Source organism: Neurospora crassa, linkage group III, assembly GCF_000182925.2.
Source record: "Neurospora crassa OR74A linkage group III, whole genome shotgun sequence".
NCBI lineage: Eukaryota > Fungi > Ascomycota > Sordariomycetes > Sordariales > Sordariaceae > Neurospora > Neurospora crassa.
In genome coordinates this window covers 5,056,167-5,068,406 of record NC_026503.1, presented here as the reverse complement: position 1 = coordinate 5,068,406, position 12,240 = coordinate 5,056,167, and the positions used below count along the sequence as shown (strand labels likewise).

Below are 12,240 nucleotides of genomic sequence, written 5' to 3'. Positions count from 1 at the left end.
TCGTCCCCTTACAAGCAATTATTTAATTTTATACTCTTAAGGCTATTAAATATTATAATAAAGAAAGAAGTATTAATAATAGCTGAAGTATATACAATATTATACAACAACCTACGCAAAAATGCCCAATTAGCGATAGTTTTTACTACCGCCAAAACTAAAAAGCGCTATAACAATTTCTACCAACAGTACGAATTTACTATAGGAGACAAAATCTACTTTAAACTTTATAAAGGATACTACTTACCAAGTAGGCCTTCGCGTAAATTCTCGCAACAACGCACTAGACCGTTTATAATACTTAAGCGTATAGGTAAACTAATTTACTAATTAGACCTCCCTCCGGAAATAGCCGGTATTTACCTAATTATTTCTATCGCCTACCTTAAAGCAAGTCTAAAAGGCGACGATCCTTTCGGAAGATCTCAACCTCCCCCGGGACCAGTAGAAGATAGCCAACGCAACTCCGACGACGAAAGAAAATATAAAATAAATATAATTCTAAATTATACTAAAAATAAAAAAAAATAGAAGATAAAAATATCTAGTAAAATAAATTAATTATAATTATAATTATAATAAATAATTACCGGAAAAGGAGATAGGCAATACTCAAAAATTAGTCTCGGAATACTAGGAGTACTTAGGAGGACTATAGAAGAGTAAGGCTAAGCTATTAGTATAAAAGCGGAGGAAGGTCTATTTCGAGACTAGCGAGCCCCCCGCTTACGGTAGGAATTTGAGACCAAGAAAGAAGTAAGAAGGTATTTATATATATATATTAGCTGAACTACTAAGGATAATAGTATTTCTTTTTAGCGGCCGGGATTTAATACCGGAATAGTATCGCTGGCGTTATTACATGTCAGGTCAGCTGACTGGATGGCCCAGCCCGCCCGGTCGAGTTTATTCAATTGAATGAACCGCTCCTACGGGGGCCCACCTACGTATATAGGTCCTATAAATTAGATAAGGCTTACGTACCTTATAGTCAACCGACCGCACGCAAGCTCCCTACCCTAGATTCTTTTCTAGATTATCACTTTACACATATTCAATCAGACACATATTATTATCATAACGTTCAAATACCCTCTCAACGGTATTAGGAATATTATTTCCTTTTAAACGATATTTACCGGTATTTACCCCGTCCCTAATATATATTTCTACAATAAGTGCGTATTAGGCCGTTTGAAGTAGGTTTCTTATAAGGGAATTGTATGTAAAGGGAATCGGCCCTTTAAATATATTTATACGGATATTTATAGCCCCTTTCGTTTCGAAGGCTTATAGGGATAATAGTATTAGGTTACTATTACAGATAATTTTATATAGTACGTTTAGACTTATATAATTAAAACCCAAGACGAGTTTCTTTGTATAGTAGAGTAATAGTATAATAAATTTAATAGGCTTAAATATTCTATTTGCTATATTTATTTTAATCGAATTAGAGAGAACTTTAGTAAATGTTTTTAATTGTAATATACGAACCGTTTTATTATATTAGTATATTCGGCGGTTAATTAATATAAATAGAATAGTATATTAGAACGCCTTAATAGGATTTTGTAAAAGTACTTTACTATTATTTTAGAGGATAATAACTTTAATTATTATTTATAGCCGATATTTCTATATATAATTATTTACCTAAAGAATTGTTATTCGAATAGAATTATAAATAAAATATTATTTAAAGTATAGATTAGCTATAAATTTAACTTTTTATACTTAAGAATTATCGGTGCCCTTTACTATTATAAATTGCCTAACGCGGACTTCCTAAGGAAATTAGCTCTAATAGTAGGTTAAGGTAAATTGCTAAGCTATAAGGGGTTATCGAATTATATTATACTTACGGACGGTAATAAAGTAATTTCTACTAATAATATAATTATTAACGAAATATATACGTATATTTCTCCTAACCTTACTACGCTACTTTCTAATATATTTAATAACCTACCCTCTTTTTATTATACGCCGGACTCTAATTTTAGTATTTCTTTTACGGATTTGTGCGCCTCCTCTAGTATTTTTAATCCTATAGAGGGCTGCTTAAAGAATTTAAATATACGCCCCGTAGGTTTTTCCCCAATACCTCTACGACCTCTACCGTTACAATTATTACCGGTTATTATACTAATACTTATACTATTACTATTCCTACCGCTATTATTACTATTAATTTACTTATTCTACGGCTCTAATTTAGAAGGAGTTCCGCTAGTATAGTTAGGGGGAGATTTTGGTATATTTATACTATTATTATTTATTTCCCAGTTTATAAATCTTTTAATATTACTAGCGCCCTTAAATAAGTTACCCTAAGCCCCGTCCTTACTAACTAACCCCGCTACACTAATATTTAATACTATTTATATTAGTAGTAACTTAGGTTTCTTCAACTTAAATTACTAGTATACTATTACTAATTATTACTCTAAATTACGTCCCCCCAATTTAATTATTCTTAATAGGTAATAATTATTATTGAAAGTTATTAATAAGTTTAATACCAACTTATTAACTTTCGTTACCCTTACTATACTATTAATATTAGAATTTAAAAATCTTCGAGAGGCTATAAAATATTCGGATTGGAAGGAATAGCAGTCAATTATATAGGTTGAATACTACTCCCTTATCGAAAATTAGATTTAGACCCTTATTCTTCGTAATATTAGCCGTTAATTATTATTAGGAAAATAGGTATATAAATTTAAAACTAGTCCTAATAGCGAAGTCCTTTACTATAAGGTTCGTTGGATAGTTTATAGCTTTAAATAACGGGAGGGGATTGACTATAATAAAACTTTCGTATTAATTATAAAGCTTATAAGCTATAAGTTTATATTCGCCCTTACTACTACCCTTAATTTAAAACTAGAATAAATAGACGTTTAAACCATCTTCCTATATAGTTTAGTAGAGGAAGATATTTATATAGAATAACCTTCTAATATTACTAATAGTAATTTAATTTTAATATATAAATTTAACTGTACGTTTTACAATTTAAAATAAAGTTCTTATATTTAGTATAATACTCTAACTGCCTTTTTCGGCGACTTCGGCTTTATTCTATTATTAATTAATACTATTATTTTTAATAAAGGAATTATTTATATTGCTATTTATATCGATGACCTACTTATTGCCGGACTATCTATAAAGGATATTTAAGTTCTAAAAGATACGCTGAATAAACGCTTCAAAATAACCGATATAGGGCTATATTTATATTACTTAAGTATAGTTATAACCTACGATAAGCTAAAATATATGTTTCGGTTAAGCTAGAAGGTTTATTTTAAGAAGGTATTTAATAACTTCGGAATATTAGATTATAAGCCGGTGTTTACCCTTATAAATAATAATAAGATTCCTGAACCTTCGGAAGGTTTTTAAGCTCCCGATTCTAATAAGTATTAGTATATAAGCGCCGTTGGTTCGTTTATATATACTATATTCGGTACTCGACTAGATATTACTTTCGTAGTGTCTTTTTGTAGTTACTATTTTATTAAACTAACTTAAACCTATATTATAACTATAAAATGTATATTTAAGTATTTTAGAAGTATTTTTATTTTATACCTTACTTATTCCAATTTATCTTTTATTCTTATTAGATTTATAAATACTGATTAGGGAAGGAATATTACTATTAAATGTTCTATAGAGGGTTATATATTTTATATTAGTAATATAATTATTAATTAGTAATTAAAGCGATAGTAAACTATTACCCTATCCTCTTACGAGGTAAAGGTTATAATTCAAATTTAAGTAGTAAAAGAGGTTGTTTAGCTTAGATAATTATTAACCGACCTTACTTTCCTACTTATAATAACTATTATTATCCATTATAATAATTAAGGTATTATAATTTTAGCGAAGAACTTATAGTACTACTTTCGTACTAAATATATTAGTATTTAAGAAATATAGTATAAGGAAGTATAAATAATTAGAAATATTAATTTCTAGTATATAGCTACTAGGGAGTAAGTTGCTGATATTTTTACGAAGGTACTACCCCGAGGCATTTTTAAATAATATTAATAAACATTAGGGTTATTAGACTTACTAAAGATATAATAATACTTTTTTAGTATTTGGCCGTCCGATTACCCTACCTTACAATATACTAGAGCTTTTGTATATAAGTAGCTATTATATTGCTAAAGAGCCCTTTTTCTTTTATCTTTCGTTATATTCTATATTGGGCACCGCTTTACTTATATCTCTTACTCCTTTACCCTAGGAAGATGTATACTTTAATAGTTTAAATTACAATTTCTTGAAATTTATAAAATTCTATAATACGCGGAATTTTAAAAATCGATTTACGATTATTTAATTACCTTCCCGTTATACTATTACCCCAAGCGTATATTTATTTTAATTAATTTATTAAGATGAGTCGATTGGTAGTACCTTTATACCTATACAACTACTATAAGAAAAGTTATTACTTTTTATCTTCCTTTATAATTTTTTTTATTTTTACTTACTTTCGTAGTAGTAATCCTTTTCCTATTGGGTTTTTATTGGTGTTAGCTACGAGAGTTATTTGTAAATAGAATCTCTTCTTCCTCTTTACTCTAGGGCAATCTATATTTGGATCGAGGGGGAGTGTTGAAGCTATTACTAGTTCTTGGCATTCTCTTGGCACTAGTGGATACGATCCATACATGGCTACCCTGTATATAAGTCGGACTCTATCCTCCTTCTTACTTTCTTTTTTTCTCTTCAATTAATCAAGACTTTCACCACCACCACGTTGCTCCCCGTGATCGCTTCCTTGCAGTATGGTTCAACACATTCAGCACCTCTCGATCGATGGGGTCGACGGGATTGAGTCTTGTTCAATTCAAAGCGACGTGGAGATATCATCTGAACCCCGCTTCCGGCCCAAGTTGGAAACACATACAGCTTCGGTTCCTGCCACGCAGTTGGGACACTCTCACAAATCAGCGGAAGCGGCAGCAGTTCATTCGACGGAAAGAGGAAGGAATCATCTCCGAGAGTGCTTCTCTCTGCGAGGGCGATGATCCTCGTACTGGCTCTCATCACCACATCGACATCAGGCTTAATGTGGAGACCCCTCCATCCAGTCGTTACTGGGGAGGGGGTGAAGTGAAGAAGACACATGATCGGGCATAACCGCCAGCATACAAGGAAACCGCGAACCTACCGTACCTACCTCTACCTAGAGGTAATGAGGAGGTGGAGCGGGTACCACACCAAAACACTTAAAGACACGTACCGTCAACAAAGGTAATTGTCAATAGCCTCTTCCCAAGACTAACCCGATTCAATTGTCTGTTTTTCGATAGCCTTTCTGACATTTTCAGGCGACGAGTGAGAAGTGGAAAAGGCTCCGCAAGTAGCAATAGAAGTGCTGATCAGATCTATGTTGCCAGTCAAGTGGGGTTGACAGTCTCTGATTGGCGAGTCTTCATCTGTGCTGGCCAGCATTATGAGGGGGTAACCTCCGCGCACACCCATAAACTCCCTATACACACCCAAACCCAAAAAGTGGGTATGTAACAACTAATGTCACTTATCATTGTAAACCCCGATTTTAGCTGTAAAATTTCACGCTTTTAGTTTAACGACGACGAGGAGATTGAGGATAGCGGCAAACTAGTAATTAAGAAGGAGAGGACTGAATTCGATGAGGCTTACGATGCCTAGTTAACGTAGGAGATAGAGAGATTACTAGCTATACCTTAAAACGAGGCATTGTTTTATAGATGGTTTGATCTACGTGACCCAAACCCCTATAAAATTTGGCCGGGCGCTAGTAAAAATAACGCTATAATATTAAATAATAGCGAGTAACAATATCCTCCTTTATTTACTTTATAATAATATATACGTTCTAGGAGCCTCATCCTTCTTAAAATAGTATTCTGAAGTACTTACTAAGTACAGTGGGCTTTATAGCGGTTACAGGAATGTAGGGACTCTTATCAAATGTCAGAAACATTGAAAAACCCGTTTTTTACACCAAATACGACCTGTTTTATATGACAGCTGTCATATGGGTTTGGGTGTGCATGGGGAGTTTATGGGTGTACGCGGAGGTTTCCCTATTATAAGAGCCTGATGTGCGTTCATCATGAACGGAAGTGGTGGTGCTGCCACGTACTCACCAGGGCCAGGCTCGAAGCGTACATTCGACCAATACGAGTTGACGAGTATGACGGCGGCCATGGTGTTGAACATAATAAAATATGAAATCTTTTGGACGAAAGCAACATGGAAATGTTCCGGGAGCTCATTTGCGGGTGATGGCTGTGTTACTTATCGTGCGGCTGAGATTGAGGTGGTCTAGACACCCATTTAGCGTGTTTTCCCTTGCAGCGATGGATGGGTTTTGACGTACATGTCGAATACCATGTCCGCGAGGTGAGGATTGGATGCTAAGGTAAATATATCTGCTCCATGATGCCCTCCATCGCTTCCTTGTTCCCCGTGCACCTTTTGATCACAACCCAACGAGAAGAGATTTGCCATATCCAGTCGTCTCCGATCCGCCATTCTCGCAATTCACTGCAATTGCATCGTTTCGTCAGAAAAGAGCTTGCTCCCAGTTTATACCGACTTCTACATTGCCGTCCATTACGCCTTTCGCAAATTGGTCGGTGATGGCTTCCGGTCCCCGCCCGTCAGCGCTCTGCTTCACGCTTTCCCTCGTTTTATGGTTCTGTGTCCTTATCAGGGCTCAGGAAACAACAACCGAGCTACCGACAACAACACCCCTTCCCGATGGCGACCAGCGGGCGACAGTTGGTTGGGTGAGCAATCCTAGACGGAGAGGCACCCTGACCCTCCTTATCGAATGCCTGACGACAATCTTTGCCTGCACCTGGACCGTCTTGCACCTCAACGTCCCTGCCATAACCGATTCCACCATGACACGGGTTCTACGCAAAGCGAAATGGATGGCCATTACGGTTCTTTTTCCCGAATTCATTTTCGCTAAAGCTGTATGCGAACTTCGGTTTGCGTTAGAAATGCTTGATTGGGTTTCCTATGCTGTTCATTGTCGCCCCGATCACTTCCAAACGGTATCAAAGATGAAAAATGCCGGAGATGATGGTTCCGCCTGGGTCCTCTGGGCTTGGACCGTCAAGTTCGAGCCTCTAAAGAGAATTCTTTACACACTACTCATGTGGAAAACACCATACCATTCACGTGTGCCGTTGGCAGTGGTGGAGAAGGGGAAGGTGGTCAAGGAGGGAAAGACATTTATCGAAAAGAGCTTCTCGGAAAAAGACCGACCTCGCGATGGAAGGGCGGTATTGAGAGTTCAGAAGTGGACACTTTCACACGCATATTACGCCAACATGGGCGGAATAGTGGCACGGAAGCGGATGTATGAATTCACTGCGGATAACAAGGAGTCATTCGTTACCCACTTGTATTCAGTTGTCCGCGGCGACCATCTCGCACGTCCTGATTTCAGAGCGTGGGAGCTCGGTCATCCACTCAAAGAACTTCGACTATCTGAGGACGATATCAAGGACAAAAGCAAAGCGGACTGGGTCGTCAAGACAATTGCTGTTATCCAAATTGCACGCCTTTTATTTGACCTCGTTACACGTGGTGTGGGTGGCCAACCCGTCACACAACTTGAAATCGCCACGGCCTCTTTCTCAGTTTTCGCTATCGTGACTTATTTGGTCAATTGGTGGAAACCCAAAGATGTTTCGCGGCCAACAATGATTGATACGGTGATAGATGAGGGCGCAAGAGGAGATTTGGTTCGGCGTACAACTGAGCCATTTTTCGCTAGCTTGTGGCGTCCTACCCCTCCTCTTCATCATTATGAAGATTCTTTTTCTGCACGCGATCGTATAAGGAACGATGAGCTCTGGTCCATCGATGGGATGTTTCTTTCGACATGGGTCTTGATGGCGGCATCTTGTCTTGTGTTTGGGGGCATTCATTGTATAGCTTGGTCATTTCAGTTCCCTACGCCGGTGGAGGAGCTTGCCTGGCGCATAGCTGCACTGGTGTCAACGGTCTCACCCATCCTTGCTTTGGCTGGAAGCTTCGCGATTCTTCAATATAGACCTAGGAATCTCAAGCGGAAGCAGGCTGAAGCCGTGGAAGAAACTCTGGGTTGTCTTAGCTGCCGCGGCGATACTGCATTAACGACATGGAACATCGATGATGATTGGTGGAAAGCATTCACAACGGCAGTGAGCACCGGGGGGGGTCAATGTGCATCCTGAGGAAGACATGTTGAGGGGCCTTGAAAGACTGAGGCGGGAACTTGATATGCTGATTAAGCTTTACAAGTCCGTCCGGGATCTGATGTGGGTCAATAAAAGCAGAAGACATGAAGAACACCACCTCAACACCGTGTGGAATATCGCACGCGAGTTGAAGACATCCGCCGGTCAGAATCTTGCCCTGAGGGGCGAGTACGAGAAATGGGACAGGGATGCCTCTACGCATCCATCACTGAAAGTGGGGCCCGAGTGGCACCCTTTTGAGGCGCCTGAAGGGATGTTCCAATGGTTTTTCTCACGTTGTGCCGAGGAACCTGCCAGCGTGCAGTCATATCAGGAAGCGAAGAAGGTTTGGGATATCCACGCACAAAGACTTTTGAGAGTTCTCAACATCAGCAGTGGCATCATCTACACGGCTGCTCGGCTAATCCTCTTTGGGATCATGTTCTCCAGTCTCCGGGCGGTTCCTGATGGCGTATACGACACTGCGAATTGGACCCGCTTCGTGCCGAGCTTTTCGTGATGCAAGAACGCATGGGTTAATTTTGTTGGTGTTGAGGAAGGAACAAGGCCTCATTGAAAGAGAAGGAAGTGGCAATCAGCAGTATCGGGTTATTGATGACCGGCTTTTGCATGCCCTGATGTTATGAACGATGACCTAGGCCAGCAGTTGCAGAGCAAAGTGGAAGGATACTGTAGCGAAAATTCCTATCAGGATGCGCTCACTATCACTTGTCCTACGGCTTCCACTTGTAACGGCAACTTGGATTATTCGCCTTCAATAGCACGCGACACGTTCCCCTATTCTTAAACATAAAAGGAATCTTCTATACATCTCAAACTGTAATCCCAGTGCAGACCACCACCACAACACAACCCCTTACCAAACCACATCCCACCTCCTCATTCCTCCGAATCATTGCTAACCGTACTCGTCCCTCCGCCCTGCGCCTCCGAAATGACCTTCGTCCTGACCACTTTCCCCTCCGTATCCACATAAATCCAGCAAATCGCCTCAATGCCCGGGAACGGCTTGTACTCATACTGCAGCTCAAACTCTTTGACCTTTCCATCCACCTCAATGGTCCTATTGTGTCCATTGAACGTCATGTCATCCTTATAATACCCCACCACCTGTCTCGACTGCTCGTTCCCGTCATTGTCGAGGTATTCATCAAAGATATCGCCATTCTGATCTAGTCGGCGATTGCGATGCTTGTTTCCCTGATAATTGTTGACTGAGTAAAGAATGTTGTGTTCAAGGTTATAGTTGAAGGGATCGTGGTCTTCTCCTGACCCATGGCCATGACCCGCGGCAGGGACGCGTCTGGACAGGTCATGTTCATGTTCATCACCACTGGCGCCACGTGCACCAAGCGGCACCTCCTTCACCGGCAGATTGTTCCCAGCTTTACCCGATGCATCGCCACTCTCACCACCACCAACAACAACATCCCCCACCCCATCCACAATCTTCCCCACGCCTTGCCCAAGCGTAGCAATAATCGGATTCAAATCAATGCTCCTCAAAACATCATCAACCATGGCCACCACATTCTCCAATCTGGCCTCCAACTCCACCTTGGCAGAGACATTCTCAATCCGCAACTTGACGCGATCAATGCTCGCATCCACGCCCGCACTAAAGTGCAGCAGACTCAAGACCTTGGCGTCCAGATTGACCTTAGCCGTGATGTTGTCCACCTCAATGTCGATCAGGCCGACAGACACTGAGGCGTTGAGGTAGACGTCTGGGTCCTCGGGCAGAATGAGGTCTGGGTCAGATCCGGTGTTGGCGGTTTCGTAGATGGCGGATTCGGGGTCGCCGCGGTGGGTGAGGCGGTAGCCTATGTAGCCGTCTTCTTTGGTTTCTTGGTCTTTGGAGGAAGAGGGGTCTTGTGTGAAGCCGAGGGGGAGGCGGGAGAGGGTGAGGAGGAGGAGGGTGGATGCCCGGAGGAGGGAGAGGGGCATTGTGAGGTTCGGCCACGCAGGTAGGACTTTGTGGTGATGGAGATGAGTTTGGGATGAAGGGCGAGCTCTAGTAAAAATGGTTGATCAGGACTTCCAACCAGAAGGCCAAGTAAAAGTCAGAAGAACGGAAATCCAAACTCGCGAGACTGGAGGTGGGAAAAGATGATGCGTCGAGTTGAAGTCGTAAGAACAGATGAGAACCGGAAAAACATAAAAGGTTGCTCTTCAATCACGGATCCAATTCCACATCGAGATTTGCCCTAATCACGTCCGTCACAGCGGTTTCACTGCCGAAGACGGATAAACAACACAACCAATATATGGCCGATAGCCGCTCCGATATCGACGAGGTTAATTCCAAGGCAGCTCAGCACCGTCGCTCCACAAACCGTTACTCCACACAGGCCCCTGGAGCCCTATGCCTTGGAAGGAAGCCGGCAGAGTAACATCGTACCGTATGAATATCAACCTGATTGGGAAGTGGTCCGGGGTTGACGATCATGCAGCCAGTAAAGGTCAATGTCAAAACAGGAACAGGCAGGGGCGGACGGGGGAAAGCTGGGGTCGGATATAGCTTACCCCTGTCTGATATTAACAACAGCAACCCATTTTGAGACGCGGGAACGGTTCGACTTTAGTTCGAGATCAACCTTTTTGGGAGGAAATGATCCGGGTCGTGTTATGTGTTGCCCGGTCTGTGATTTCGCGTCATGTCAGCTACATCCAACTCAAGGTCTTGACAGCCCATTGTGCTTTTACCAGCTCGTCGAGTCTCCTTTCTTTCGGGAACAAGTGGACTTACCCTTTCACAACTCTTCAAACCTCCCCTCCTCCCCATCGGAGCTATCCATCATCAACTCACTACGCTTCCAAACAACAAACCTACCTTACTCGGTCATTTCAAGCCCACACCCGGGCAACTCAAACACCATGAGATCCCTCCTCACGACTTTCATCCTCTTCCTCCTTTTCGGGCTTCTCTTCACCCCTTCAACAGCCCAAGAATCCTCCGCCTCCAACACCGCCGAACCAACCTCAACAGCAGCCGCCACCTCTGTCTCCAAGTCCATCCCGCCTACCTCATCCTCACCAAGAGCATCCTCATCCTCATCCTCCACCTCCCCCAGCAAAACCACCTCTTCAAGTCCCTCCGCCACCGCCACCGTCCCCGGCCCCTCCGGCACCAACTACGGCCCCAAAGGCCCTCCCGACGTGCTCCTCCACATCCCCGAACTGCACGTCGGCCGCATCGAACTCGACGTCAACAACCTCCGCGCCGACATCGCCCTAGCCGCCGAGGTCGCCTCCCTCGTCCAACTCAACGCCGGCGTCCAAGTGGGAATCGACAAAGTGAACATCACCATCGCCGACGTGGACGCCAATTTGGATCTCGTCATTCGTCTCGGAAACCTCGTCAAAGTCGTCAATCGCACGCTCTCCACTCTGGACCTCAACCCTGCTTTGATTAACTTGATTGATGGCGTGGTGGATGCGGTAGATGGGGTTATCGGTGCCGTAGATGGATTATTGGGCAGTGTTGTGCAGGGAGATAGTAAAGTGAATTTCTTGATTGATAACTTGGGGAATATCGTGCAGGAGGTGGTGGGCGGGAGTAGTACGATTGTGGGCGATTATTTGAACAATATGACGTTTACGGGGACGGTGAAGGACTTGGGCAAGGGGTTGACGCAGAAGACGTACAAGTATGAGGCGTTGGGGAGTTTGGTGAATGTGGTGACGAATGCGTTGGGGCAGGTGGTGCAGGCTGTTGTTATTGGTGCTGGTGGAGGAGGAGGGGGAGGGGGTGGAAGTAGTTCAAGTAGTTCAACTGTGAAGCCGACGACGAGTTCGACGACGGCAACGGCGACGGCGACGGCGAATGTGGTGCCAACTTCAACTTCGACGGCTTGAGGTGGGATGATGGGGAGGGGTAGAGATAGAAAAAGGGTTGGAAACGAAAATGAAGAGAAAAAAAAAAGATGGAAAGGTCTCGATCGCGAATCGAACA

General features: G+C 42.2%; 3 protein-coding genes across 3 annotated transcripts; 2 read left to right on the top strand and 1 right to left on the bottom strand.

The window, feature by feature from the left end:
* Positions 1 to 6,668: 6,668 nt before the first annotated feature.
* Positions 6,669 to 8,784, top strand: NCU08521 (hypothetical protein; the record flags this gene model as incomplete). Its single annotated transcript, XM_957666.1, has 3 exons — positions 6,669 to 7,631; positions 7,995 to 8,228; positions 8,320 to 8,784. 3 exons carry the CDS (start codon positions 6,669 to 6,671, stop codon positions 8,782 to 8,784), a joined length of 1,662 nt encoding a protein of 553 aa, XP_962759.1.
* Positions 8,785 to 9,164: 380 nt separating this feature from the next.
* On the bottom strand, positions 9,165 to 10,232 carry NCU08522 (hypothetical protein; the record flags this gene model as incomplete). The annotated part of the gene is made up of 1 exon (XM_957667.1): positions 9,165 to 10,232. The coding sequence occupies one exon, from the start codon at positions 10,230 to 10,232 to the stop codon at positions 9,165 to 9,167; it is 1,068 nt and encodes a 355-aa protein (XP_962760.1).
* A 930-nt stretch (positions 10,233 to 11,162) lies between these two features.
* On the top strand, positions 11,163 to 12,166 carry NCU08523 (hypothetical protein; the record flags this gene model as incomplete). Its single annotated transcript, XM_957668.2, has 2 exons — positions 11,163 to 12,042; positions 12,069 to 12,166. 2 exons carry the CDS (start codon positions 11,163 to 11,165, stop codon positions 12,164 to 12,166), a joined length of 978 nt encoding a protein of 325 aa, XP_962761.2.
* Positions 12,167 to 12,240: the final 74 nt, after the last annotated feature.